At 38.6% G+C, this 26,739-nt stretch overlaps 1 protein-coding gene across 18 annotated transcripts; it reads left to right on the forward strand.

Moving 5' to 3' along the window:
- Nucleotides 1–2,579: 2,579 nt before the first annotated feature.
- Nucleotides 2,580–25,069, forward strand: LOC103952212 (probable voltage-gated potassium channel subunit beta). 18 transcript variants are annotated; one of them, XM_048567824.1, is made up of 11 exons: nt 2,580–3,034; nt 3,144–3,335; nt 4,080–4,416; nt 4,678–4,895; nt 5,084–5,274; nt 5,585–5,866; nt 6,112–6,234; nt 6,375–6,425; nt 22,356–22,499; nt 22,894–23,058; nt 24,608–25,069. In XM_048567824.1, the coding sequence occupies exons 1-11, from the start codon at nt 2,650–2,652 to the stop codon at nt 24,719–24,721; spliced, it is 2,202 nt and encodes a 733-aa protein (XP_048423781.1). In that variant the 5' UTR covers nt 2,580–2,649; the 3' UTR covers nt 24,722–25,069. The 18 variants fall into 18 exon arrangements, 8 of the variants coding, with proteins under 8 accessions (XP_048423781.1, XP_048423782.1, XP_048423783.1 ...); XR_007252122.1 differs by lacking the exons at nt 22,356–22,499; nt 22,894–23,058; nt 24,608–25,069 and adding exons at nt 7,354–7,472; nt 17,123–17,182; nt 17,793–18,373 and having other exon boundaries at nt 2,589–3,034; nt 6,375–6,452; XM_048567825.1 differs by lacking the exons at nt 22,356–22,499; nt 22,894–23,058; nt 24,608–25,069 and adding exons at nt 17,123–17,182; nt 17,793–18,373 and having other exon boundaries at nt 2,586–3,034.
- The last annotated feature ends 1,670 nt before the right edge of the window (nt 25,070–26,739 follow it).

A 26,739-nucleotide genomic window follows, 5' to 3' on the forward strand; every position in this document is an offset into this window, starting at 1 on the left:
TCCATAGAATACAATAAAATTCCTAGATTGGAGTAGTAGAACTCTGTCTAGTTGTTGAAGAGAAATTTCCAGCATTGTGGGCTATGGAAGTGCACTTTCTCCAATTTGTACTTTTTCCTTCTCACTTCAAATTCCATAATAAGGAGTTGAAAGTCCCAAAGCACTAGACTTACTGAAAACAACCATTGTACCTCTAGTATTATGTCACACCCTCCTAGGGATCTAGAATAAAGGTCAGTACCACAATGGTAATCTCCCACTTCCATTGGCACCTACTTGTAATACCTCTGGCTTCTCATCTCACCTCCCATTAACATTCATTACTTCAAATGGTTTAGTACTTTGAATCTACCACCCCATTTTCTTAGCTAGCCTAGCATCCACAAAGTCATGGGTACTACCAGAATCTAGGAGAATCTTACTAATTGACCATTCACTACACCATTTACTTTCATTGTTTGTAAAGCTTAGGTGGATGAGGTGTCATAAAAAGAACACTCACTCAAGTCCATGTGCTACAGCTCAGGCTTTTCAATATGCAGTGCTTCCTTCATAATCTCGACTTCTATCTCATCATCCAATACATCCAGCATTAAGAGTTGCTTATGTGCACACTTGTGCCCCAACTAATTTTTCTTTACAGAACTAGCATTCTTCCTATCTGTGACATCCCACATCACCCAGGGGAGTGATCCTTATATGTATATTCTCATCCCTACCTAGCACGAGGCCTTTTGGGAGCTCACTGGCTTCGGGTTCCGTAGGAACTATGAAGTTAAGCGAGAAGGGGGCTAGAGCAATCCTATGATGGGTGACCCACTGGGAAGTTGCTCGTGAGTTCCCAAAAACAAAACCGTGAGGGAATAGTAAGCCCAAAGCGGACAATATCGTGCTACGGTGGTGGAGCGGGCCCGGGAAGTGATCCGCCCCGGGCCGGGATGTGACATTTGGTATCAGAGCCTAGCCCTGGCCGTGGTGTGCCGACGAGGATGTCGGGCCCCTAAAGGGGGTGGATTGTGACATCCCACATCACCCAGGGGAGTGATCCTTATATGTATATTCTCATCCCTACCTAGCACGAGGCATTTTGGGAGCTCACTGGCTTCGGGTTCCGTAGGAACTCCGAAGTTAAGCGAGAAGGGGGCTAGAGCAATCCCATGATGGGTGACCCACTGGGAAGTTGCTCGTGAGTTCCCAAAAACAAAACCGTGAGGGAATGGTAAGCCCAAAGCGGACAATATTGTGCTACGGTGGTGGAGCGGGCCCGGGAAGTGATCGGCCCCGGGCCGGGATGTGACACTATCCTTATTCATTTGTACTTATTTTGGGGTAAGTTTGATAAATGACAAGGCATAAGTAGTATGCATCAGTGTTTGGATAGGAAAAGACATAGGAGCTAGTGGTCTTAACGTAGTCAATTTGGCATCAACTTGTAAAGCAATAGCAATTGCATCGTGCATAATGGAGGGTTTTTAACAATTTAACATCCAATTTCAGCTCACGTTTCAACCCCCCCTAAAATACAATTTTTTTTTTCTACAAAACAGATCCTACATTAGTTGTACGATTAGCCAATCTACTCAGTGATATAATCCCTAAGATTACGTATTTGCCTGAGTTTAAACAAGCCTACATGCCGTCTACAAATTCTGATGACCCCATTCCTAACAAAGAGCCTTTGTGAATTCTCCCCAAGTCGGTGTGGTGTTCAAACAATCTTTCCAACGAAACCCTTGCAGTGCCTTATTCTCCAAATGAAAGGAGATAGTGATCACTTTATGAGCTTCAGGTACATTTTAGAAGGTGAAATACTGCTCGGTTTTATAGATCCAAGCTAAGAAATCATGACCATCGATGAACCAGGAAAAATCAATGCATTGATGTTACTAAGGCCTGGGAGTACAGCCTCTGCCATCAAAATGCTCTCGTGAGTTGTGATGCTGCAAAAATCAACGTCATCAGTCAGTATTGGTGGTGAAGCACCGAGATTTGGTGCTAGAGTCACTGGATCTAAAGAGGAAGCAGCACCGCCACCATGCTTATGGCGGAATTATTCAAATTCAACTGGGAGTGTAGTATGGACGTTGTGAGAGGGAGCAAACAGAGTGGCAGAAATGGAGTATGGCTGAACAAGTGTCTATGGCAGCATTGCGGGAGGTTTTGGATTGGCTGGGCGTATAAGTGGGACACCAGAAAATAGGCTTATACTAATGATAGGATCAACTTCTAGACCCTATCTCAACCTGCATGTAACACTAGCAACAATAGAGTATGGATGAAGGAACGAGAAGATAGAAAGAGATGTATTTTTGTAATATTGTGTTTTATTGGGATTATGACTGTTGCCCAACGGATCACCACATTAGTGTTTATAAAGTGGCAGTTGCAATTTTTTTATTGTATTTTTTATTTTTTTTTATTTTTTAATTTTGTCAAAAAGTGGCAGTTACAATCACTTAAAATAAAACTAATAAAACTATTTAATTCCTTTAACAACCTGTGGTTAAGACAATCGTCAAGTTCATACTAATTAATCAGTTGACAACAGATTGGGTGGGAGGTTGCGGTAGGGATGGGGATATGTTGCCTTTTTATTTTTTTTTTAACTTTTTATGAACAACGTAAGAAACAGCATATTCCCATGAGAATATGCGAATCGATTCGCAGCTCAAGTCACTCAACAAACGAACCCAACACGATATGATCAAACTTACTCACATTCCTCATCATCCCCAGCTAGAATTTTCAACCTCCATCTTCAATGCCATGCCGAACTGCATACCATGGATCACTCTGATCATTTTCTTGACTGTAACAGAAATGGCGGTGGCACTGACTCAGTTTCCCATTCCCACCACTCTAGAAGGCCCGTTCGTGCCTGCAACTCGGCGCTTCGATCCATCGCTTCGCAGAGGCAGTGATGACTTGCCAATGGACCATCCCAGGCTCAAGAAGAACGTGACATCAAATTTCCCAGAACAGATTGCCCTTGCTATTTCTTCACCCACTGCAATGTGGGTTTCTTGGGTTACTGGTACAAAATTCAAATTCTCAATCTTTGTGTTGTTTTGTTGATTTTTTTCAACTTTTTGGCATGAAAGTTGAATAGAATTGATGAACTGGGGTGGTTTTTGTTTGGTCAGGGGATGCCCAGATTGGTAAAACTGTGAGACCACTTGATCCTTCAACAGTTGGGAGTGAGGTGAGGTATGGGGAAGAAAGTGGCAAGTATACGAGTGTGAAGAAAGGGGTTTCAGTTGTTTATAGTCAATTGTACCCTTTTGCTGGCCTCTTGAATTACACCTCTGCCATCATTCATCATGTCAGGATTGATGGTATGGAAATCAATTTTGATTCTTTTAGTTGTAATGACTTGTTGATTGTTTGTTACTATAATGCACATAATGTTTTGCATCAGAAAATGGCAATCCGTTTCGGCGGAATTGCTAGTGTTATTCTTAATTTGATCCAATCGTTTGCTTGGAGGACAAGTTCCGATTTTAGTAAACGTAGCTTAATTGTTTGTACAATATCCATAATCGTTTGCTCTGTGCCAAATAGTACTCCGAACAGCCTCTTCCTTCAGTTCGAGCATATACCCGAAAGAGAAAAAAACCCTTAATTGAGTGAATTTGATATTGTCGAGCATAGAAAAATTCTGATATTGGTGGGTGAATCAAAATTTATTGTCAATTGATAATGGTGTTGACGGTTGCTCGATGTACCACATAATTCACTAACTACAGACATGGATTTGTAATCCCATTAATGAAACCTATAAGTCCTATATTTGATGTTTCAATTTGAGGAAGCTCTCATCCCTTGGGGGTTGGCATATTTAAACATTCTGTCAATTTACATCCTGAAAGAATTCTGATATATTTGATTAAACTACTGAACTTGTAGTAAGTTAAAATAAACTAAAACATAAAAGGCTAAGCTGTTAAATGGTAAATTTTGATATCAATGTCACAGGATGGTCGTTTAGTTACATAATTGAACACCTAGTAGACGACAAGCGAAGAAACTAGATCGAGTGTATCTTTTCTGCTAAGATCAAGAGTTCCCCTTTGCTGTAGGTCTTAAACCAGGTACGAAATATTATTACAAGTGTGGGGATAGTTCTATCCCTGCTATGAGTCAAGAGCAAGCCCTTGAAACTTTACCAGAGCCTGGCGAAAACACATATCCTCGTCGAATAGCTGTCGTTGGAGATTTGGGCCTCACTAGCAATACCAGTACAACCATTGATCATTTAATCCAGAATGATCCTTCAATGATTTTAATGGTTGGGGACTTATGTTATGCAAACCAGTACCGTACGACTGGTGGGAAAGGAGCTTCATGCTTTTCATGTGCATTCCCAGATGCACCTATCAGAGAAACATATCAGCCCCGCTGGGATGGGTGGGGAAGGTAAACTTTATGAATTAGTATCTGAATGCCTTTACATCCTACCTCACCGTATGAGTTAGCATTTGTTTCAGTTTATGTTGAACATTTGTCACAGAAATTACAATTTGTCAATGTCAATCCATAATGTTAGTTAGCTAATCTGTTGGAGCTAAGTAGAAGAAATATGTAATAAATGCTGATATCTTAATTCTGACCAGTTTGTGATGCTGCATTTTCCTGAATTAGTTGGTTTTGATTAACATGGTTGAAGTGGAAACTTAGGTTCATGGAACCTTTAACCTCGAGAGTTCCTATGATGGTTATTGAGGGCAACCATGAGATTGAGCCCCAAGTTTCTGGAATCACTTTCGAATCCTATTTGACAAGATTTGCAGTGCCATCAGATGAATCCGGCTCTAAAAGTAACTTCTACTATTCTTTTGATGCTGGAGGAGTACATTTTATCATGTTGGGAGCATATATTGACTACAATGCTACTGGTAATTGATGCCATAACGCTTCTTACTTATAAATTCGCTACTAATAATAACAAACGATAAATTTAAAACATTCTGATTTGGCTCTGCAATGCTGAATTATGAAAGCGTAAGCACTTTCGCAACCGGTGTACTTTTTTGCAACTGTTGGTTTTTAATTCTTTGTTATGTCCTATCTATGTTCATTCTAGGTGCTCAATATGCTTGGCTTAAAGATGATCTACATCGAGTAGACCGTACAGTGACTCCCTGGCTCGTGGCAGCATGGCACCCTCCTTGGTATAACAGCTATTCTTCTCACTATCAGGAATTTGAATGCATGAGACAAGAAATGGAAGCACTTCTTTATCAATACGGTGTTGATATTGTTTTTTCTGGTCATGTAAGTTTAAGATGATTCTGTCTATAGTCTCGTAAACATTTGTATGCATATTTATTTGGCAAAATTTGCCAGTTTCATGTTATGTCGCAATATGCTTCTGTAATAGCAATACATATAACAGAAGTTACATCTGATTGATAACTACAGAGGTTTTTCTATACATGACGTTATATTGGAGCTAGATACAAGAATCCATGGCAGACAATTCGAAGAGGCCATAAAAATAAAAGTGGAAAACACCTTGTGATCTCACCATTGAAACTAATTTCTTTGCAGATGTTGAAAGTGTAATATGCTGTCTGCTGTGCAGGTGCATGCCTACGAACGGATGAATAGAGTATATAACTATACGTTGGATCCGTGCGGGCCTCTTTACATAACAGTTGGAGATGGTGGAAATATTGAAGAAGTTGATGTTGATTTCGCTGATGACCCTGGAAAGTGTCCTTCAGCTGGAGACAACACACCGGAGTTTGGAGGGGTATGCCATTTGAACTTTTCTTCAGGGCCTGCTAAAGGCAACTTTTGTTGGAGCAAACAGCCGGAGTGGAGTGCTTTTAGAGAAAGCAGCTTTGGGCATGGAATTCTTGAGGTACAACTTAGTAACATTGTTTTTACTTCTCTAGTTAAACAAACTTATCTCACACAATGTTTGACTTTAATTATTAGTTTAACCATGATTAGCAAATGCAAATAGTACCTGTGCTTGAAACTTGCTTCTGAGGTGCAAATCATGCAAGTAGAAAAGATCTAAGCCCAATCTTTCGTGATGTCTTCAGTGTTTCCTAGTTACACATTCATAGCCGTCTTCCATGACCTTTATATATTGAAATGCAGGTTGTGAATTCTACTTATGCTCTATGGACTTGGCATCGGAATCAAGATACGTATAAGGAAGATAGCCATGGTGATCAAGTATACATTGTGCGACAACCTGAACTGTGCTCACGGTCTGCAAAGGTGATTTCTTAATTCAATACAATAAACGGATTTTAATTGACTTGTGCTTTCATTCTGTTGCTACGAAAATAGTTTTTCGATTCATTAATCCTACTATTTCACACTGGCACTCACTTTCATTGTCCTTGTCCAATTGCCAGCCCTTGGTTTCCCCCTCTGCGCCCTCCCTCTCTGCTGCATTGCACTCTCTGGTGCTCTCTCTATCCTTGCCACTCTTTGTAATGTTTTCTCTCCTCTCCTCTTCCTAGTAGTCTCTTTCGTGCTCCGGCTGTGCATGCGTTTTTTTTTGTTTCTCTTAAATTCTTCGGTAAGCTCAATCTTCAAAACTTACAATTCAGTGGTGTTTTCTTTTTAATTTTATTTTTTGTTGTTGTTGTTGTTGTTGTTCTTCTTCTTCTTCTTCTTCTTCTTTATTTCCCGAGATTAACTTGGCAATAGCTGCTTTATCATCTGCCAGAGTGCCACCTAACTTTTACGATTACAGTCGCATCACTTGACTAGGCTTAAATTCTTGTATCTAAATTCCTTGTCAGTAACTACAGGAAAAACTTGACATTTGAATATGTAAATATGTGTATCCATTTTCTTGTTATTAAAACCTAGATTACAGAAATTTCGATCTTAGCCTCTTCAACCTTGTCGGATAATTGATTTTGTTCGAGAATTTAAGAGCCAGATTGTTTCGAGGATTGGCACGTCCTCTCCATGCTTTAAAGATGGTTTCCGACTCTCCGGAACCCTCATGTATATTGCAGAAGCACGATATAAACCAAAACATTCATGCAACTCTTCCTGGAAAATGGTCATATGTACACCACCATCTTATCTTGGGGTGTAAAACATGTCACACACTGGACAAAGCATCACTTAGTGAATCCATTGTTGTAAACAAAAGCTACAAAAAGTTCTCTCTTGGAGATGATGTTAGTCTTAGCAGGGTAATTGTTCAATTAAATTTTAACTAGATTTGGAACTGCAAGCTCTTCCCCTGTCTACTCAAATGGGGGTTTAGTTGGGTTAGGTTTGGACTTGGTTTTTGGGACGATGCAATTGTTTGCTCCTTCAATTAAGTAGTTTGTCGTTTGAAGCCCAAACTCAAACTTTCTTCCTTTGTGCAAGTGATACTGCTGCTGGAGGAGGGAGGGGGTTGGTATTGAAGACAATTAAAAATTGGCTGCGGAAATCAAACACAAGACTAGACCTCAAATGCAAAGAAGAAGGCTCTTGAACTAATCGAGGTACAAGCCCCATGCCACTTTTTCTTTTCCTCAGACCATCTCCATCCAAAAAGACCAAATATAACCCTGTTTAAAATTATATCTCTGCAAAAAATTATTTTTAAATAAACAATGTCAGGTCATACTTATATATCATCTTCAACTAAAAGGGCTAAACATAGCCCTCAATAATTTATTAGTTTTAAGTTTATGGCCCTGCCTAGGCGCTAGGTGGCTAGCCACCGTCCCGATTAATACCTAGGCGTTTGAAAATTAAGGAAAGGCGCTTAAACCTACTGAGGCGCCTGCCTAGACTGCCTAGGTACCCACCTAACCCGTCCAAACCTGCATAGGCACTCGCCTAGGTTGTGACTCACTTAGACAGAAAATAGATAACTCTCATTTGCATTTTTATTTTTTCCAATAAATTGTAAGAGACTTGTTGAATACTTAAATGTACATACATTATATGCTTGTTCCCCATGTTTTTATTATGTTCCAATAGCTCATAATATACATATCATTCTATTTTGTAGTTTATGATGAAATTATACGTATTTTAAGTATAAACAGACATTTATTTACATGAAATATAGTAGATTTAATTAAATCCGTCTAGGCGTCTGCCTAGACCTCACCTAGCTGCCTAGGTGATAGGCCCCAACTCGTCGTCAGACTAGCGTCTAACGTCTTTTAGAACCTTGATTAAGCTACATTTGGATGTTTTCAAATCTAACCAGTGAATTTGGATCAATTATTGCAACTGAGGAGTTTAGCCGGAGAAAATGTCAAAGAGGGGGGGGGGCTACATTTTCCCAAATAATAGCTTAGTAGGCTCCATAGAATTATAATCTAGCCAATGAATTTTTGAACAAACCAGACCATTTTTTTTTGCTTTTAGACCTTTAGTCATCTCCATTGGAGACGACCTTAGGTTTTTTGGGTACAATGGGATAGGCTAAAGCCCAACAAGAAAGACCTTTTTCCTTTTGCCAAACAAATTTGGTAAAGCTCATTTTTAACCATTGTCCTCTTGCCCAATTGTACACAAAAAGAAAACTAGAAGAAAATAAAGTTTTTGTTGCGGCCTATTTTATCTGACAAAGGGAAGAGAGCCGGTGGCAATGAGAGAAAAGAGAGAGAGATGTATTTGTAGAATTGTAGGGGAATGTGTGTGTTATTCCTCCTTACGTAGTGCCTTTATTTATAATAATAAGAGGGAAAAGAAATCATTCATCCCCAAGGAATACAAGTCCATATAGAAAATAATAACTAGAATCAAATATAATCTAAGATTTACACAATCACACTTAAACTAGGAAAATTTACAACACTCCCCATTGAGTGTGTAAATACTCAAGGTAGATTCAGCATCATGTAGAAGTTAAGGAAGTTGACTCGTTGGCACTGATTCTGGGAACAACGCTATTCTCAATAAGGTAGGAACTTGCATAAAGAAGAAAGTTTCACTAAAAAACCCTAAGGTTATGGCAAAAATCCGAGTAGGGACAAAACCCATAGTCTAAGGAAAAATGCATGAGTAATGAAAAATCAAATGAAACGTTTATGGGACGTCATCAGGGATATGATCAACTAAAGGTGGGTGCCTCATTGAAACCTAGTTGGGTAGCAAAAACCTAGTGGAAAAAATGCTCCTAATCATAGGGAAAAAGAGTACATTAAGATCAAGCAAGTATATTTCAGGATACTCCACCTGATTTTGACATACATCTAAAGAGAACTAGCAATGTTACAACTTAGAAAGTTTACGTATACCAATTCCATGAACAAGCTTCTGAGACATCGCATTTGGTAGTGATTTGGTGAAGAGGTCGGCCAGATTGTCTTGTGAACGTATTTGCGTGACTTCAATCTTCTGATGCTCTTGTTGTTGATATGAGAAGAAGAACTTCGGCGCAATGTGCTCAATGTTCTCTCCTTTGATATAACCCTTGTGCGGATCAGATAAGTATCCTGCTTCGACATAACCAATAACGCGAGAATCGACTCGAGAAGCGAGGGGTGCAGCATCACTCGAGGATCCGTAGGGATAGAACAAGCCAAATTCGTAATACCCTTAAGGTAACAGGAGATGTCTTTAACACCACTCTAGTGTCTGCATGTTGGTGCATTACTCTTGCCAAAAGATTAACAGCGAATGATATGTCGAGTCTAGTGCATTGAGCTAAGTACAATAAAGCGCCTATCGCACTTAGATAACGAACTTCAGGCTCCAAAATCTCTTCATCATCCTCCTTCGGACGAAAGGGATCTCATTTTGTATCTAGCGTTCGAACGACCATAAGAGTACTCGAAGGCTTCGCTTTATCCTCGTTAAAGCAGTGCAACACTTTTTGGATGTACTTCGATTAATGTACTAAAATTCTATCCGAACAGTGCTTTATCTCAAGACCGTGACAATATCAAGTATTTCCTATATCTTTTATCTCAAATTCCGACTTCAGGTGTGCGGTAGTTATCGCGAGCTTTTCAAGAATTCCGATAAGGTTCATGTCATCGACATATGCTGCAACTATTGCAAAACCGGAATATGACTTCTTAATGAACACACAAGGGCATAGTTCATTGTTCACATACCCTTGACTGGTCAAATACTCACTCAGACAATTATACCACATTTTTCCAGATTGCTTCAAACCTTAAAGTGAACACATCAGCTGAATTGAGAGTGTGTTCGGGGTTTGGAATATTTGATCCAGTCAATGTAAGTCATTTGGGAACTTTCATATAAATTTCCATATCAAGAGCCCCATAAAGATACGCAGTTACTACGTTTATCAGCTGTATACTTAGTTTTTTAGAAACTACCAAACTGATAAGGTAGTGAAAAGTAATCACATCTATGATGGGTGAATAAGTTTTGTCATAGTCAATCCCTGGCGTTGTGAGAAGCCTTGCACAACAAGACAAGCTTTATAATGCACAATTTCGTTCTTCTCATTACGCTTTCGAACGAAAACCCACTTGTAGCTGACGAGCTTCACATGTGGAGGAGTAGGAGCTACAGGTCCAAACACCTTATGTTTCGCAAGCGAATCGATTTCAACTTGCTTGTTTTCGGTTTGACCAATTGGTTCTACGTCGATAATCATCAACGGAACAGGGTTCAATGTCATCGCTCAACATGATCTCATTAGTTATTGCATATGCTAATTCATTGTCGATGATCATCTCATTTCTACACCACACATCATCTAAGTTAGCATAATAAACCGAAATCTCATGATTCTCAGAAGGTGGATTTGTCTCTTCAAGTACACTTCTGTAATATAGAATTTCCTCATAAGTTGGATAGAATGAGTAAGCGACAGTTGGATTCACGGTAGGCTCTTCAGGTGTCTGTGCCGTGGGTTTCCTCTTCTGGGGGTGTGAATCCTTCGAACCAAGAGGTCTGCCATGCTTTTGTGTAAGGGCAGATGATTGGCTAGCCGCTAATGTACGTGGATCACCAAAGTTGGTGTCCTAGGCTTCTAGAGTGATCTTGTCACTCGCGCTAGATCGGTGAAAGCATCTGGCATACTCTGAGCTATGATCTGGAAATCTAATATGCACTGCACTTCAGTTTCAGACTAAGCAGTGCAGAGATCTAAATAAGAAAAAGTGGGAGTCGTCCACGATAATTCGTGTCGTTCTTCAGGAACGTTGACGTTCTTATCTCTCCTTAATGACGGGAAGACTGTCTTATAGAAGTGACAATCTACAAAACGAGCGGTAAGCAAATCGTCTGCCAAAAGGTTCTAAGTAACGAATAATCGAAGGAGATCATATCCGACATAGATTCCCATCCTTCGCTGTGGCCCCATTTTTGTACTTGAGGATGGCGAAATCGGCACATAGACCGCACACCAAAAATGCGCAGATGTGATATGTTGGGTTCATATTCGGTAACCAACTAAAGGGTGCTATATGGTTGGGTCGTCGCAGGCCTTATGCGAACTAGCATGGCTACGTGCAATATTGCATGGCCCCAAACAGCGATCGGGAGTTTGGTACGTATGACCAATGAGTGAGCAATCATTTTTAAGTGCTTAATGAATGCCTCTGCCAGGCCGTTTTGGGTGTGAACATGGGGTACTAGATGTTCATCTTCAACCCTAACCGACATGCAATAGTCAAAAAAAATTTTAGATGTGAATTCATTAGCATTATCCAATCGAATAGATTTGATCGGATAATCAGGATGGTGACCCTGAGCTTGATAACCTGAGCCAACAGTTTGGAGAATGCAGCATTCCTAGTGGACAACAAGCACATGTGTGACCAAAATGTGTAAGAGTCAACCAAAACCATAAAATATCTAAATGGTTCGCATGGAGTGTGAATCGGTCGACAAATGTCTCCTTGAATCCTTTGTAGAAAAATGGAAGGATTTGAGCAAACCCGTATGAAGATTTGAGGATACGGCGTATCGCTATTTGTTCAGGTTTTCCCAAATGATCATGCCAAAATGTAATTTTGTGCGTTGTCCCAGAGGTAGGGTTGGCCACATAGTGACTCTCTATGGGGCGTATGGTCGTAGTATACAGACCACTCGGGATACGCTCCATCTTGTCTAGAATACACTTCTGGCCATGATTGTAGGAAGTTATGCACAGAAATTCAACTCCGTTTTCTACTTAGGTTTCAGCGTGGTAATTATTATCTCTAATGTCCTTAAAACTCAACAACGTTCTTCCAGAACGTGGAGAATAAAGTGCCTCGTCAATGGTCAAGATTGTACCATTGGACAATATTATACGTGCCTTACCATGTCATTTGATGAGGTTGAATGGGCATGAGAAGGTTGTCAAAGGTGCATTCTTAGGTATGAAGTTAGTGAAATAAATATGTTCACACAAAACGGTGTATGTGATTGCACTATTTGCCTGACAACTAACTTTCCCACTAGTCATACCTAGAATGAAAAATTAATTTGAATCAGTCACATGCAAAAAAGTTCTTATAAACAAATATCCATTCAAAATAATTTTAAGTATTCAAGGACGAAAATTAATTAAAAACTTAATATCCAAAAACAAATCCCCAACAAATAATCCAAACATAAAGGAAAATTGTTCAAAATTAACCAAAAAACAAGGGGGGTTCGGCTACTAGGTGGAATTCGGCCCCATTGTCTTATTTCAACTAAAAAAAAAAAAAGTTTATGTTTAAGATTCTAATCTTCCATAGGTGTGGTATCCTCTTGAAAGTTAAAAACCTCCATTTTGGTACTCTCCGATTCGTCCACTTAAACAAAGTTTGATTAAAACTTTTTACGACGAGAATGATATTCAGCTACAACCTTTTGGGGAGCTCAGCAAACATGGGACCCATGGCCCTTTGAACCACAATGATAACACATATCCACATCAATGGTTTCAGGTGCTTTGCCCTTATTCTTGAAGTTTAGAGCCTTGAGACCGAGGTTAGGGCGCTTCTGGGCGTTGTTTCCTTATTTAGATGGGCCTTGGCTTTGTTGACCTTGACGGGGTGGCTTCTAGCTGCCCCTACCACACCTCTTTTGGCGTTTTGGGCATTGGTTTATGCTATAGTGTGCTTCAGGCACAACAGTCGCTCTAGTAGGTCAAGCTTGATAATTCTTCATCAACAGCTGATTCTGCTTTTCATCGAGAAGTAAAACAGAAATCAAATCTAAAAACTTAGTGAACTTCTTAGCTCTATATTGTTGCTACATGACAATATTAGTAGCAGAGAAGGTCAAATAGGTTTTTTCCAAGAGATCATTTTCGATCAAAGTTTCGTTACAAAACTTGATAAGTGATCAGATTCGACAAACTTCATAATTGAATTCATTCACAGAGTTAAAGTCTTGGAAGCGCAAATGTTGCCAGTCATGTCTTGTTTCAGGCAAGAAGATGTCATTTTGGTGATCAAAGCGATCAGCCAAAGCGATCCATAGTGCTCGTGGATCCTCCTCAGCAAGGTACTCAGTTTGCAGTGCATCATGAATATGTCTTCGAATGAAGATCATAACAGTGGCTTTCTCAGCTTTGCCAACTGGGTTGTCTGTCACATCTTCAATGACGGGATGCAAATTCTTTACAGTGAGGTGGAGCTTCACATCTTGAACCTACTTGAGGTAGTTCATTCCAGAGACCTCCAAAGCGATGAATTCGAGTTTGTTCAAATTCGACATGTTCCTATCACAAAATAAAGGACAAGATGTGATTAGTGTAATGGAGAAAGAAAAATCAATCCATTCACATAGGAGTAGAACATTCTGGTTCTAATAGATATGTATTGGTTAAAATTTGCATGAAAAAGCTTAGAGTTTTCATGGGTGATGTTTTTAAGGAAAACTTTAAGTTTTCAAACAAGGCATGTTTATAGAAACTTCAGGTTCATATGTTCCTACAAACAAATGCAAATATATACAGAAATATGCAACAAGAAAATCTGCAAATAGAACTTCAGGTCTATAATTATAATTGAATTAATTATTTGAAAATTGGGCCAAACTTAAAGTGTGGGTGAAAAAATATAAAACCCAAATTGTATAAAAATAATAAACAATTAAACTCGGGGCCCAAAATAAGGCCAAAGCCCACGGATGAGCTGAGCAAATTTGGACCAGGTGGCCCAGGCTTAAGCAATGGGCTGGAATGGTCTGATCAAGCCAATGGAACTTCAGGCCCAATGTACCAAAGGCCCAAGATGGGCATGGATTAGATGGGATGTGGTGCAGTGCATCGATTCTCCAGCTGCAGGCTAGGATTTGGTACGGTGTGGACACAGGGACATCAAAGCCATATGGGCTGGTGTCGTGAGTTAGACTAAGCCAAGGTAGTTTTTTTTTTCCTTCAGGTTAAGTCGAGTGTGGGGTTGGGTTGGGCTTGCAATAGCGAGCCCAAAAATAGGGTCGAGTTTAGACCAAGAAATCCTAGCAAAGCGAGGGGTGTTGCCAAGGAAGAAGACCGGCGCTGCCACTATGCGTGGCCAAATCTTGGACGGGGAGACTTGGAGGTACCATTTTTGGATGTTTTCGACCATGATTACGAACGGAGATTATGAAATCTCAACGATTCAACAAAAAAACCCTAGAAATTGAAATCGGGATTGCGAGAAATCCAATAAGATTCAAAGGAATCTCAGCCAAGTGACATCGGTGGACGATCTTCAGGTCGTCGGTGATGTAGCCAAGGTGGCTGGGCGATGCTTTCTGGGCGTCGGTTCTAGTTTTTGGGCCTAGAGCAGTAGCTCCAGGACGGGTTCTTGGTTTGGGGGCTCATCGACATGGATGGGTTTCGATGAAACCCTAAACAAATTTTTTGTTTGTTTTAATTCCAGATTAATTCAATGCATATTTATATAATTTAATGCATAAGCAGTTATTGATGCAATTCATAGCAATATCAAATTCACATAATTCAACAATTATAAATATAATGCTACACAATTTATGTATAATCTAAAATTCGAAAAATGTAAAGTTTGGTCATGCATTATGGTGAATGTTCATGTTATCGGGATTACAAAAATATCAAGATAAAAACAATTGTTTTGGAAGAAGCTGATTACGTGATGATATGGATAAACTGGTTTGATGCAGAAAGCTTTCACGTCAGATTCCTAAGCGCAGCGGTAGGAGTGTGCTGCCTATTTTATTTGACAAAAGGAAGGGGGCTGGGGCAAGGAGAGAAAAGAGAAAGAGATGTGTTTGTAGAATTGTAGGGGAGTGTGTGTGTTATTCCTCCTTACGTAGTGCCTTTATTTATAGTAATAAGAGGGAGAAGAAATCCTTCATCCCCATAGGAAAGAATAACTAGAATCAAATCTAATCTTGGATTTACACAATCACACTTAAACTAAAAAAGTTTACAACAGGTTTTTATTTTTCTTTTTCAATGTATTATTTTTCTTTTTATGGATATAATGGGGCAAGAAAATAACAAACCATGATCAAGGGTGAATATTTATACTCTTAACGCTTGCTTGCTAGATTGAAATGAATAACCTACTAAATTTGAAAGCGTAAAAATTATTTCTAAATAAATTCAACCTCAATTTTTATTAGCACCATTTGATTAAAAAAAAAAATCAACTTTAGCACTACAGAAATATCATATTTATCAGTTTGACTAAGAAAGGAAATAAAGCTGTCAAACTAGGCATAATTTGAAATAGGTTTTTATCACAATGGTCTTTGAAATAGACCAAACTCTTCATTTGGTCTCAGAACTTGAAAATTATATCATTTTTGAAATTTGACGCTGTAAATTAATGTAGTTTTTGTTAGAATTTTGTTAAAGCTTTTGTTAGTGTGCCCACATGGCACACATGTAGGATCTATTACTACTGACACGCTTGACCTTGATATTCTCCAAACATCAGGGTAGGCATGTGCTGGCCGACACTCGAAGGTGACGAAGCCATGTTAGAATGTATGAGAACTAAAAATAATTAACCGACATAAATAAAACTTGTAAATTTAATTATAATGAATATGCAATTGTGGATCATGTTCAGAGCATACAACTAATCCAAGGCACTAAAAATGAATAATATAAAATTGAATGAACGAAGGATGGGTCCTACATCGAGAGGACTCGAAGATGCCGATGTGGGAGTGCCTTGATGCCGGGATTGTATGCCTCGATTCTAAGTCCTAGGGGGTGCAAAACAAAACATGAGTGGACCAAGTTAATATATGTAATAGTAAAATAGTTATTCATCAATGTACCCCAAAGTTCATGAAAACTCATATAACATAATAAGTTATAGGTTTTCCGAAAACCCTAGCATGCCGTAAAACCTTTAATAAAACATAAAGGTTGGCGGGTTGCGTTACCCGAGAGCCTGGTTTTGGGTTCTAGGTTTATTAGGTTGGGCTGGCCAATTTGGCCGGATTCCATGGCCCAACAAGTTGGGCCGGCTCAGGTTTTGTGGATTGGGTTTGACCCATTTTCAGACTGGTATTCACATAGATGAAAGTCGAAGCTTCCTAAGCTCCGATCAACATCGATTCTCGACCCTAACATACGATCAACTCACCAAATTGAAGACAACTAAGTGTGGATTAGGATTATATATTTGGTTTCCCCATTAGGGCACGTTTGTTTAGCTTCACTAACCTGGACTAGACTGGACTGGACTGGACTAATTTTCAGTGTAATCCTCTGTTTGTTGGCTACTAGGACTAAGTTTAATGGTATTAAGTGGGACTTGCTTTCACTAACTCCTTCGTTAGGTGGTCCTAGTGAAACCCCCCAAATACGAGCGGACTAGCTAAGACCGTCTTCATCCTCCTGCTCGCTCGCCTCTTTGTGTTCATCATGTTCGTCCTACTTGTCATGCTCGTTTTGATCGTCCTGATCAATCTCATCCTGATTGCTGGACTAACAATATCGGCCACGCTCGCTCGCTTGAGCAGGCCAAGAAATCGTCAGTCTCTCTCTCACTCATCATTTACAGATTCCTTTTGTTGTTTTGATTATGTGAAATCTGGATTGCTTTGATTCTGTGAAATCTGGGTTGGTCTTATGCTACCAAATTGCTTGTTCTTCAATGATTTCTACTTCTGGGTATTTTATGATGTAGTTGTACATATTTGATTTCTGCTTCTGTGAAATTGCAAATTCCATTTGCTGCCATTGTAAGTTAATTCATCTGTCTCTCTTGATTCAGTCTTTGACTCCTGATACATTGTTTAGGTGGCTTTTAACCTCCTGCATGGAGCTATCTTGTATCTGTCAATCTATGCGAGGTCCAAAGTTTATCTTTCTATTTACTAATTTATCTTTTGGGGGAATTTTGTCATAATGAGTTAGATAAGGGCGTTCTTGGGCTTATTTAGCATTATAATCAATTAATAAATGGATCATATGGATCATTATTGTTGCATAAAGTAGTTAATTAGTTATCAATATCATATGTAAGAAGTGATGTCTGGATTAAGCTTGCAGCTCTATTCCTTTGTTTGGTAGTTTTGTATGGGTTGGATGTAAGCATGAATCTTGGATAGTAAGATTATGGTGCCCTTTAACTGAAGCTTGTCATGTATTTGATTGAAATAATATGAAATAAGCACAACTGGTTGCTGATGGTGATCCAATGTATTTTTTGGGACCTAATGAGACAATGCTCTGGATACCTGAAACATCAGTACTGAAAATGAAACATGATTGAGAAAGTCTTAGAAAAACATCCTACCTTTATATATCGGTACGTCAATTAGGCATACTCTTTCTTTTGCTTTATTCTTACAACCAATTCTATGTTTCTCTCTTATAGAATTGATGATATCGGAGCATTGATCTCCTTAACCTCCTTTCCTTCAATGATTGGCTATACTTTCTTATGATATCATAATATGTTTTGCAGAAGAAGTATGGATGGTGGGCGTGATTGATGAGATTAAAATGCCTATTACGGAAACCAACCGAAACCCAATATTAGTTGACACAAAGACTCGTGTAAAAGATACACTTCCTGCTGAACCGCAACGAAGAAATGGAAGGTATGCACCTTTATTAGCTTCTGTTTAGGCTGATGTTTTGTTGCCATTGATGAGGAAATGCACCAGAATGAAGTGCGGAGTCTGCGGACTATACTAATACACCAAGTTAGAGAAAAGCAGTAGCATTGGTGATGTTTCAATCAACATCGTCAGTAAGTGTACAAAGAAGCACAATTCTTGGAGTTACTTCTTTGGGGTAATTGCTGTGTTGGTTGTGCCATGAATGTATCGTTCATGTTGTATCATAGCCATTGTTTGAATCAATTGTTGTAAGTTATTCTTTAGACGAAATCGTTAAACAGGAGTTGTAAAATTCAATTGTTTTGTATGGAAAGCTACGCTCAAAGTGCAAAGGATGTCTCTCTATCAAATTTAGCAAAGTCATATTGTGATGTTACATATGTATGTTAAAATTGGGATGAATGAATATGGTATTATTCATGAATTTTGGGAGGCTGTGAAGAAGAAATCGAAATTTTCTTCCTCTAAATTTGTGGTCTGATGAGTTAGAATTTTTAACAATTTTGGGACATTTGGATTGCTGAATGTTTATAGATTTCTCAATTTTAGAGGCTTAGAGGGATTTTAGACCAAAAAGTGAGAAAGTTTGATGTACTGATTATGAATTCCTATGTTGTAGGAAAGCGCTGTTTGTTTTTGCAAATTGCAATGCTACAATGCACAAAACTCAATATTTTCTTTTGTTTCCAAGCAATTGTCGTTGAGTTTAATGTAATTATCATTTGATTTGACTGTGGGTATTTTGCAGTTGAGTTGGATGTAATTATATCGTTAAAATTTGTAATTTCACTATTTTTCATTATCCTAATTTTTAGTCCGACACTGCACCAAACGCTTCACTAAATCAGTTAAGCTTAGTTTATTCTATGCCAGTCCAGCTTAGTCCCTGAAGCTAGTCCAATCCGAGATAGTCCGGTGCAACAAACACACCCTTAGTGGCCAGAGTTGGCTGGAAATCGGCTCGAAGGCTGTTGGACCTCACCGTGAGAAGAGAAAGCGTGCGAGAGACGTTCAAGGGTTAGTTCCAGTTTAGGTTTCGTGGTGAGAGGCAGGACGAACTGGTGTGATGGTGGTGTGGCTTGCCGATGAGGTGGGCGGTGGTGGTGGTGCAATGGTGCACCAAGAAGGGTGAGAGCTAAGAGAGAGAGCTCGGGGGAGTTAAGAGAAAGAGAGAAAGTGAGGGAGAAAAGGAGAGAGAGAGATGAAGTGTTTGAGCCGGATGAACAAAACCAAGGGTGGGCCTCACTTGGGCACACCAAACAAGACCAAAAAACAACAATTTAAAATATCTATCAACCCCATCGAAATTACCAAACTACCCTTTTGTTCCAAAATCCGTAAATAAAAATTGGAACTGGTTGTTACAACTACAATAATATGGTGCTATGTGAAAAATACAAAAAATTAAATTCTTTTTCTTAAAAAGTGGTTTGAAATTTAAAAAATAATTAAAATCAATTAAAAAAAAATTAAATTAAATTAAATTAACAAAGAAAAGAATAATATTATCCTCCTCCTTCATCGTCATCATTGATTGAACCCAATACCAACTCACGCCGGCCACTCATCGTCATCATTGATTGAACCCAATACCAACTCACGCCGGCCACCCCTTATTCCATATTCGAGCGGCCACAGCGCCATTGGCCCGTCGATCCATCCGTCCCCGTCGAACAGTCAACTCCTATCGAAAAATCCGATTCAATGCATCACCCATTCTCGAAAAAGACACTCAAATACTAGCTCGCATGATAAATCCAGTCAGGTCCACAAGAACGTTACAATGCCTACATTCCCACGCTATATATATATATATTTCGAAATGGAAAACCAAATAAATCCACGTGTGCTTCAACCCCTTCCTTCCTTCCTTCCTTCCGTATAGATTCCCATCAGCTCAAACCTTTTGACTCCTCAGTCTCTCTCAGTCTCTCCAATGGCGTCGAACAATATGCAGTACAAGAACCTCGGCCGCTCGGGCCTCAAAGTAAGCCAGCTCTCCTATGGCGCATGGGTCAGCTTCGGCAACCAGCTCGACGTCAAGGAGGCCAAATCCATCCTCCAGACCTGCCGCGACCACGGCGTCAACTTCTTCGACAACGCTGAGGTCTACGCCTCCGGCCGCGCCGAGGAGATCATGGGCCAGGCCATCCGCGAGCTCGGCTGGAAGCGCTCCGACGTCGTCATTTCCACCAAGATCTTCTGGGGCGGGCCAGGCCCCAACGACAAGGGCCTGTCGCGCAAGCACATCGTCGAGGGCACCAAGGCGTCGCTGAAGCGCCTGGACATGGAGTACGTGGATCTCATCTACTGCCACCGCCCGGACGCCACGACGCCGATCGAGGAGACGGTGAGGGCGATGAACTACGTGATGGATAAAGGGTGGGCGTTTTATTGGGGGACGAGTGAGTGGTCGGCGCAGCAGATCACGGATGCGTGGGGGATCGCCGAGAGGTTGGATTTGGTGGGGCCCATTGTTGAGCAGCCTGAGTACAATTTGCTCTCCAGGCACAAGGTCTGTGTTTTCTTTGTTTTTGTTGTGCCCACATGGGGATTGTTTGATGTTTTCTTCGAGGAATTTTCAACTTGGGTTTTGTTGTTAAATACGTCAGTTAAAGAAGATTAGTGTTTATTAATTTTTGCCACTGCTATAAAGCGTTATGATACAATTGTTAATGGATGACTTGGTAGGGCCGGTTTAGATTGGTTGACTAGATGTTTACAAATGATGGAAGTCTCCTTCTATATCCTGATGAAAATAATGGGCAGTTGACCAAATTGATAATGACTAATGAGCATGAGCTTCGTCATGTAATATTCGGTTAAGAGTCGCGTATTTGGCTATTTAATATGTTTCTTTTATTAATTTGTGTACACACAACTTCATCTTTGCAGTATTTGTAACCTCGTTTTTGCCAGATTTCATTCGTTGCTGTTAATATTTTTTCCTGTTAATGTATATAGTACTACCATAATCTCAATACATATGTGTGTGTGTATATTGTTTACCTATATATAGAGTACTACTGTGCGTAGAAATATAAATGCACAGTATTACATATATTTTTTTTTTGTCGAAAGCGGTACTACATATATGATCAAACATATTATACTCCTATGTGAATTTATGATGAGCAAAAACATAGGTACATTAATATTGAATCAAATAACACTAGGTAGTTTATTTTCCATGCATTATTACGTATATTTGGCACATTTTATTATTATATGTACTAATATAGGTAACCTAGTATTGAAAAAAATATCATTTTTTTTATGTAGGTACATGATTTTGCATATATTATGGGTTTGCTTTATTATGTAGGTAAATTATTTTGCATGTATTTTACATATATTGGGGAAACTATTTTTCTTTTTTTCTATGCAGTCTAATATTTTAAAATTTAAATAGTAGGTGCATTGAATCAAATAATATTTTTTTGTATGTAAATTATTTTGCATGAATGTTTACGTATATCATGCATTTTTTTTGTTATATATGTGTGTGTGAAATAATTTAAATACAATTTTATTGACTTAACTAAGCATGAATTATCAAATATATTAGATATGTTTTATTGTTATTATAATATTAGGCCATGAATTTTTTATTTGTTTTTTTGGTAAAACCATTAATTCTCCCTTACTATTCGTATGGAATTAATTGTATACATCAAACATTCAAATAGGATATTTTAGGTATTAGAAAATTTTAATTGTGTAAAGTTAAATATAATTAATGAATTTGTTGATGTGGAATCTAGTCATGAGTTTTATTCAAGTAAAAAACTTATGTCGGGTTTTATGTGGAGAAAATTAAGTTTTAAGAGCTAAAGTCATATTTTCAGTAAAAAGAATTTAATTTCTATCAGTATGCTAGCTGAATGATTACCATAAATTGCCTGAACTTATCCCATCCACATCTACATTCGTAGTCTATGGATTAGTGTATTACAGTCTTTACGGGAAAGGGTCCAGTTTTGGACTTTGATATGGACATTAGTGTCTTCAAAGTTTAAAGGCTTTCCTCTGGAATATTCCGATATGAGAGCTTCTGTATCTTAGGGTTTTGATGTTTTTTTATTTGTCTTTCTGTTTTCTGTTTGTAATTTTTGTAATGGCTGTTATGCCTTTTACTCATTGTTTTGTAGGATAAAAAACATGTAAATTGGTCGACACGTTGTCCTCTGTTGTAATTTAATAGATGTTTTGTTTCTAACTAAAAAAGGTTACTAAATTGAAGTCCATGTGCATGACTATAATTCGGTCTTATATTGTATATACCTTGTGTATCCTGATATATGTCCCTGACGAGGGGAACAAGAATACTGCTGTTATAGCTTGTGAAGAAAGGATTACTCTCCCCATCTCATCCGTGATTTCCTTCAACTCGTCTGTGAGTGCAGGTCGAGACTGAGTTCCTCCCACTGTATACCAACTATGGCCTGGGTCTTACCACTTTTAGTCCACTTGCTTCTGGTGTTCTTACTGGAAAATATACCAAGGGAAATATACCTCCTGATAGCCGATTTGCGTTGGACAATTACAAAGTAAGGCTTGGATTTAATGACAAAGTTAACTCTATGCTTTTATGTACATGCAATTATTAATTTGTCTAGATTGATGACCCTAAACTGCCATAGTCTCTATATTGTGTCTCTTTAAACCAACTATTACCTTCATGTGTACTAAAAATTTAAACTCATTGGTTCGTCTCTTATCGACATGCCAACATATTCTAAGCAGCACCCGCCATATAATTTTCTTTTGTTGGGATGCAATGTAATGACATGCGTTGGTTGGTTTCTGGATTAGAATCATTGGTGTTTCCCCTTAATAGACATTGCAGCCGTTATCATATTTCTGGTGTCAAGGCTCCATACTGCTTTAAAATTTTTCCTCCCTTATAGGTAGGATGCTAACGTTTTGATTTATGCCTTGCAGAATCTTGCTAGTCGAAAACTGGTTGATGACGTGCTGCAAAAAGTTAATGGTCTTAAGCCAATTGCAGATGAATTAGGTGTACCATTAGCTCAACTAGCAATTGCATGGTGTGCTGCCAATCCGAATGTCTCGTCAGTTATTACTGGTGCTACAAAGGAGTCCCAGGTTAGTTTTAAGATATTCATCTTTGTGACATAATTGTAAGGTGGTCATTCTTGGCTTCTATGCATTGCTTGATCTACTACACTACTACTGTGAAGTTAATTCAAATTTGGGGAAAAGAATTCATCCCTGTCTATGTTATATTTCCGGCGGGTCTGAGCTTTACTTTTCAGTTCGGTGTTCAAGTATCACCATTTGAGACAGGATGGGCAGTATTGCTTTTTTATAGTTTCTTTTCGTGTCATATCCTGTTATCTGAATAGCTGCCAACCAAGGGAACAGCATAAGAGAAATGCTAGCAACCTTCTCACTTACCTTCTCATTTTAAGCTTTACACGTCTCCTCATGCCACTTGGTACTCCACTAGTACTCAAAACTAAAATTCTAATTATATTAAACTCCTGCTATTTTTCTTCCTTAGTTGTTAAAATTTTAATTTTTTAGTTTTGCGTGCTAGTGGAATACGTCATAAGTAGAAATGAGAAGGTTGAAATGAGAAGGTAAGTGAGAAGATTGCTAGCATTCCCCATATTATTATGTTATGGTAAACCATAATCTTGGTCATTACCATATGAAGGGTAATATTGTTACAATCGTCCAGTTTCATGTCATTAATTTGTAATTTTGTAGTGTAGCTCATCCTATGCTTATTGAAAAACTCCAAACTTGTTCTAATTTCTTAAAATAGTGGTCGTTTACTTAGAGTTTGGTCTTCAATGTCGGTTTCCCAGATTTTAAACCCAGGGGAGGGGAGAAGAAAATAACCCGTAAAATGTCTAACAACCCAGATAAGGAGAATGGAGGCTGTAAAGCTTTCAGTCAGCATGGTGACTGTTAGTTTATCCTAGATTGCATTCCTTCCAGTTTAAACTTGGGCCACATTTGGTGCCTAGGATTGTATTGATTGCATAACTCACTAGATCCAAGGTATGCTGAAGGAAGAAATGGAGGCTAACATTCAAAATTGTCCATGTTAAAGGTAGAAGATGGATTCATCATGAAGGAAACGCCTTCCCATCCCCACAAAATGGTAGGATATCAACACCTTATTGCTAATCCATCTAATTCCTTTCAAGTTGGACAAAACTTGGAAGTTGGCCTTCATTTCTTACTTCAACATACCTTGAATGTAGTGAGTTATCCAATCCAATCTCATCCTAGGCAGGCACCAAACGTGACCTTAAGGAACAAAAATGACTTTTTAGTGATATGTTAGCTTTTACATGCCTCACTTTGATGTCAAATTGTTTGCTAGTCTCCATTCCAATGGAGATGGTTTTACATGGAAACAATATGGCCAATTCAACCAATGACCAATTCCTTTGGGAGAAAGAGTATACGGAGAGGGAAGAGCCCTTAACAACTGTACAGTGACATGATTGTTGAATAGACGTGTAGTTATTCCATTGTGAAGGGAGAACTCTGGTTTGTTTTAAATGGTGATGATCTGGAAAAGCAAAGAGAGGTTTAATGTCCTCTAATTTCCACTAAAATAGAAATTGTTATGTCATGTTTCTACAGTTACGAAAAAGCTGTTTTCATCTGTGTGTAGATTCAAGAGAACATGAAAGCTGTAGATGTAATCCCTCTATTAACTCCCGCTGTCATGGAAAAGATTGAGGCTGTTGTTCAAAGCAAGCAAAAGCGTCCAGAATGCGTAAGGTAGACATGGTATATTTACAGGCTCCACATATTTCTACTCATTGCATAGCAGACTAGGTTGTTCCAACACAATGGAATAGAAACTTATGCCTTGTGGTGCTTTTGGTTAGCTTGTCGGATCTTTTTTCATTTTCACGCTCGGAGGTGGTTGTTCGCATTGATGTTTCCTTCCTTCCCCCTCCCCCTCGTTTGTAGTAAGAGGGGGAGTCGTGGATGTTCTCAGAACTATTTGATGACTTGTGGATTTACCGGTATTACTGTCCAAAAATAAAAAGATGTATTCTGGATTTGGTTTTAAAGAGATTTTAACATTGCTATAAGATGGTCTTTGTTGTGGTGGCTTTTCATATAAGCTGAAGTTTGATTTCATCTAGTCATTCGTACTTCTATGACCACCTTGGTTTGGTGTGCAAGAACCAAAAGGGTGATGTGAGTGTTTTAAGTAGGAAAGTCTATGGATGTGTCTCATTAAACTTTGGAAGGTGATTTCCATACGCGACTTTTCTCCCATGCATACCCTTTATCAAAGGAGAATATAGAGATGAAAATAAACGACAATGCAATAAAAATAATGTATGCGGAAATTATTTTTCTGACCCAAAGTATCATCGGGTTTTTACAAAACAATGGAAGGGGTGACCCACAACGAATATGTTAAGTTAATTTTATTTTTAAAATATTTATTAAAATATTTTTCTTTTTCTGATCCAAGTACCATGATTTTTACTTTTCCTCGAATCTTTTATTAAAATGTTTTATAAATTTTTTATTGATTTAACGTATTGGTATTTAAGTCATTCCACATGAGGGCATAATTGGGTACTAAAAAAAAAAAGAAAAGAAAATTTATTGGTTTGGGATAAATATTGGGTGTAAATCATTGTAGGCCTAATTTATTTTTAAAATGTTTTATAAATTTTTGATTGATTTAACGTATTGGTATTTAAGTCATTCCACATGAGGGCATAATTGGGTACTAAAAAAAAAAAAAAAAGAAAATTTATTGGTTTGAGATAAATATTGGGTGTAAATCATTATAGGCCTAATTTACTGAACTGGATTTAGGACTAGAAAAGGAGAGGGCTGGTGGCAAGAGAGAGATGAGAGAGATATGTATTTATGATATGTGTGTTGTATTACTCCATTGTGCTTTTATTTATAATAGTAGGATAGGTTAAATCCTTACCCTAATAGGATTACAGCTCTAATAAGATAATATCTAACTTAGGGAATATTCCAAGATATCTCTAGATACACCAGGATTTACACAATCACATTCCAATCTAAGAGGACTGCAACACTCCCCTTGAGTGTGTAAATATTCAAACAAAACATCCGCATCAGGTCTTCAGCAGTTGAGGTAGAACAGTTGATGAAGTCGTCGGCACAACGGGCGAATGCGAGTCTCAAATTAAAGAAAGTATGCATTGGTAGTAAAACTTACAAAACCTCGCTATGGTAAAACCTAAGGTAGGTAAAAACCCATAGACTATGGAGAAAAGTGAGAAGCATGCATAATATCTAAGACAAACGTCATACGGGACGAAATTAGTGAACCCAACGGAGTATGATCATCCCAGGATGGGTGCCTCATCAAAACCTCGTTACGTAACAAAAACTCAGTGGGAAAAATGCTCCTAATCATAGGAAAAGAGTACATTAAGATCAAGTAAGTATGCTTCAGGATACTCCCCTTGAGTTAGACATAACTTCCAAATAAGAGAACTACAAGCAATTCAACTCAAATAATTTACACATACCGATTCCTTGGATGAGATTCTAAAAAGTAGACTTGGGTAATGACTTAGTAAAGAGATCTGCCAGGTTGTCATGGGAACGGATTTGCTTGACTTTAATGTTCTGATGTTGTTGTTGTTGCTGGTGAGAATAAAAGAACATCGGTGTTATATGCTTGATGTTGTCTCCTTTGATGTATCCCTTATTTAACTGCTCGATACATACTGCATTGTCTTCAAAGATCGTTGTAGGAAGGTCAACGACAGTAGTAAGACCATTAGTGCT

The sequence above is a fragment of a genome, unplaced genomic scaffold (genome assembly GCF_019419815.1).
Source record: "Pyrus x bretschneideri cultivar Hongxiangsu unplaced genomic scaffold, Pyrus_bretschneideri_v1 Contig46, whole genome shotgun sequence".
In the NCBI taxonomy this organism is placed as follows: Eukaryota; Viridiplantae; Streptophyta; class Magnoliopsida; order Rosales; family Rosaceae; genus Pyrus; species Pyrus x bretschneideri.

What these genes read in the sequence shown, in the direction of transcription:
- LOC103952212 (XM_048567824.1), top strand. Translation starts at nt 2,650, where the DNA reads ATGCGAATCGATTCGCAGCTCAAGTCACTCAACAAACGAACCCAACAC. An exon ending in TATTGACTACAATGCTACTG is followed by an intron (nt 4,896 to 5,083) that starts GTAATTGATGCC and finishes TGTTCATTCTAG; the next exon opens with GTGCTCAATATGCTTGGCTT. An exon ending in GTGCTACAAAGGAGTCCCAG is followed by an intron (nt 23,059 to 24,607) that starts GTTAGTTTTAAG and finishes ATCTGTGTGTAG; the next exon opens with ATTCAAGAGAACATGAAAGC.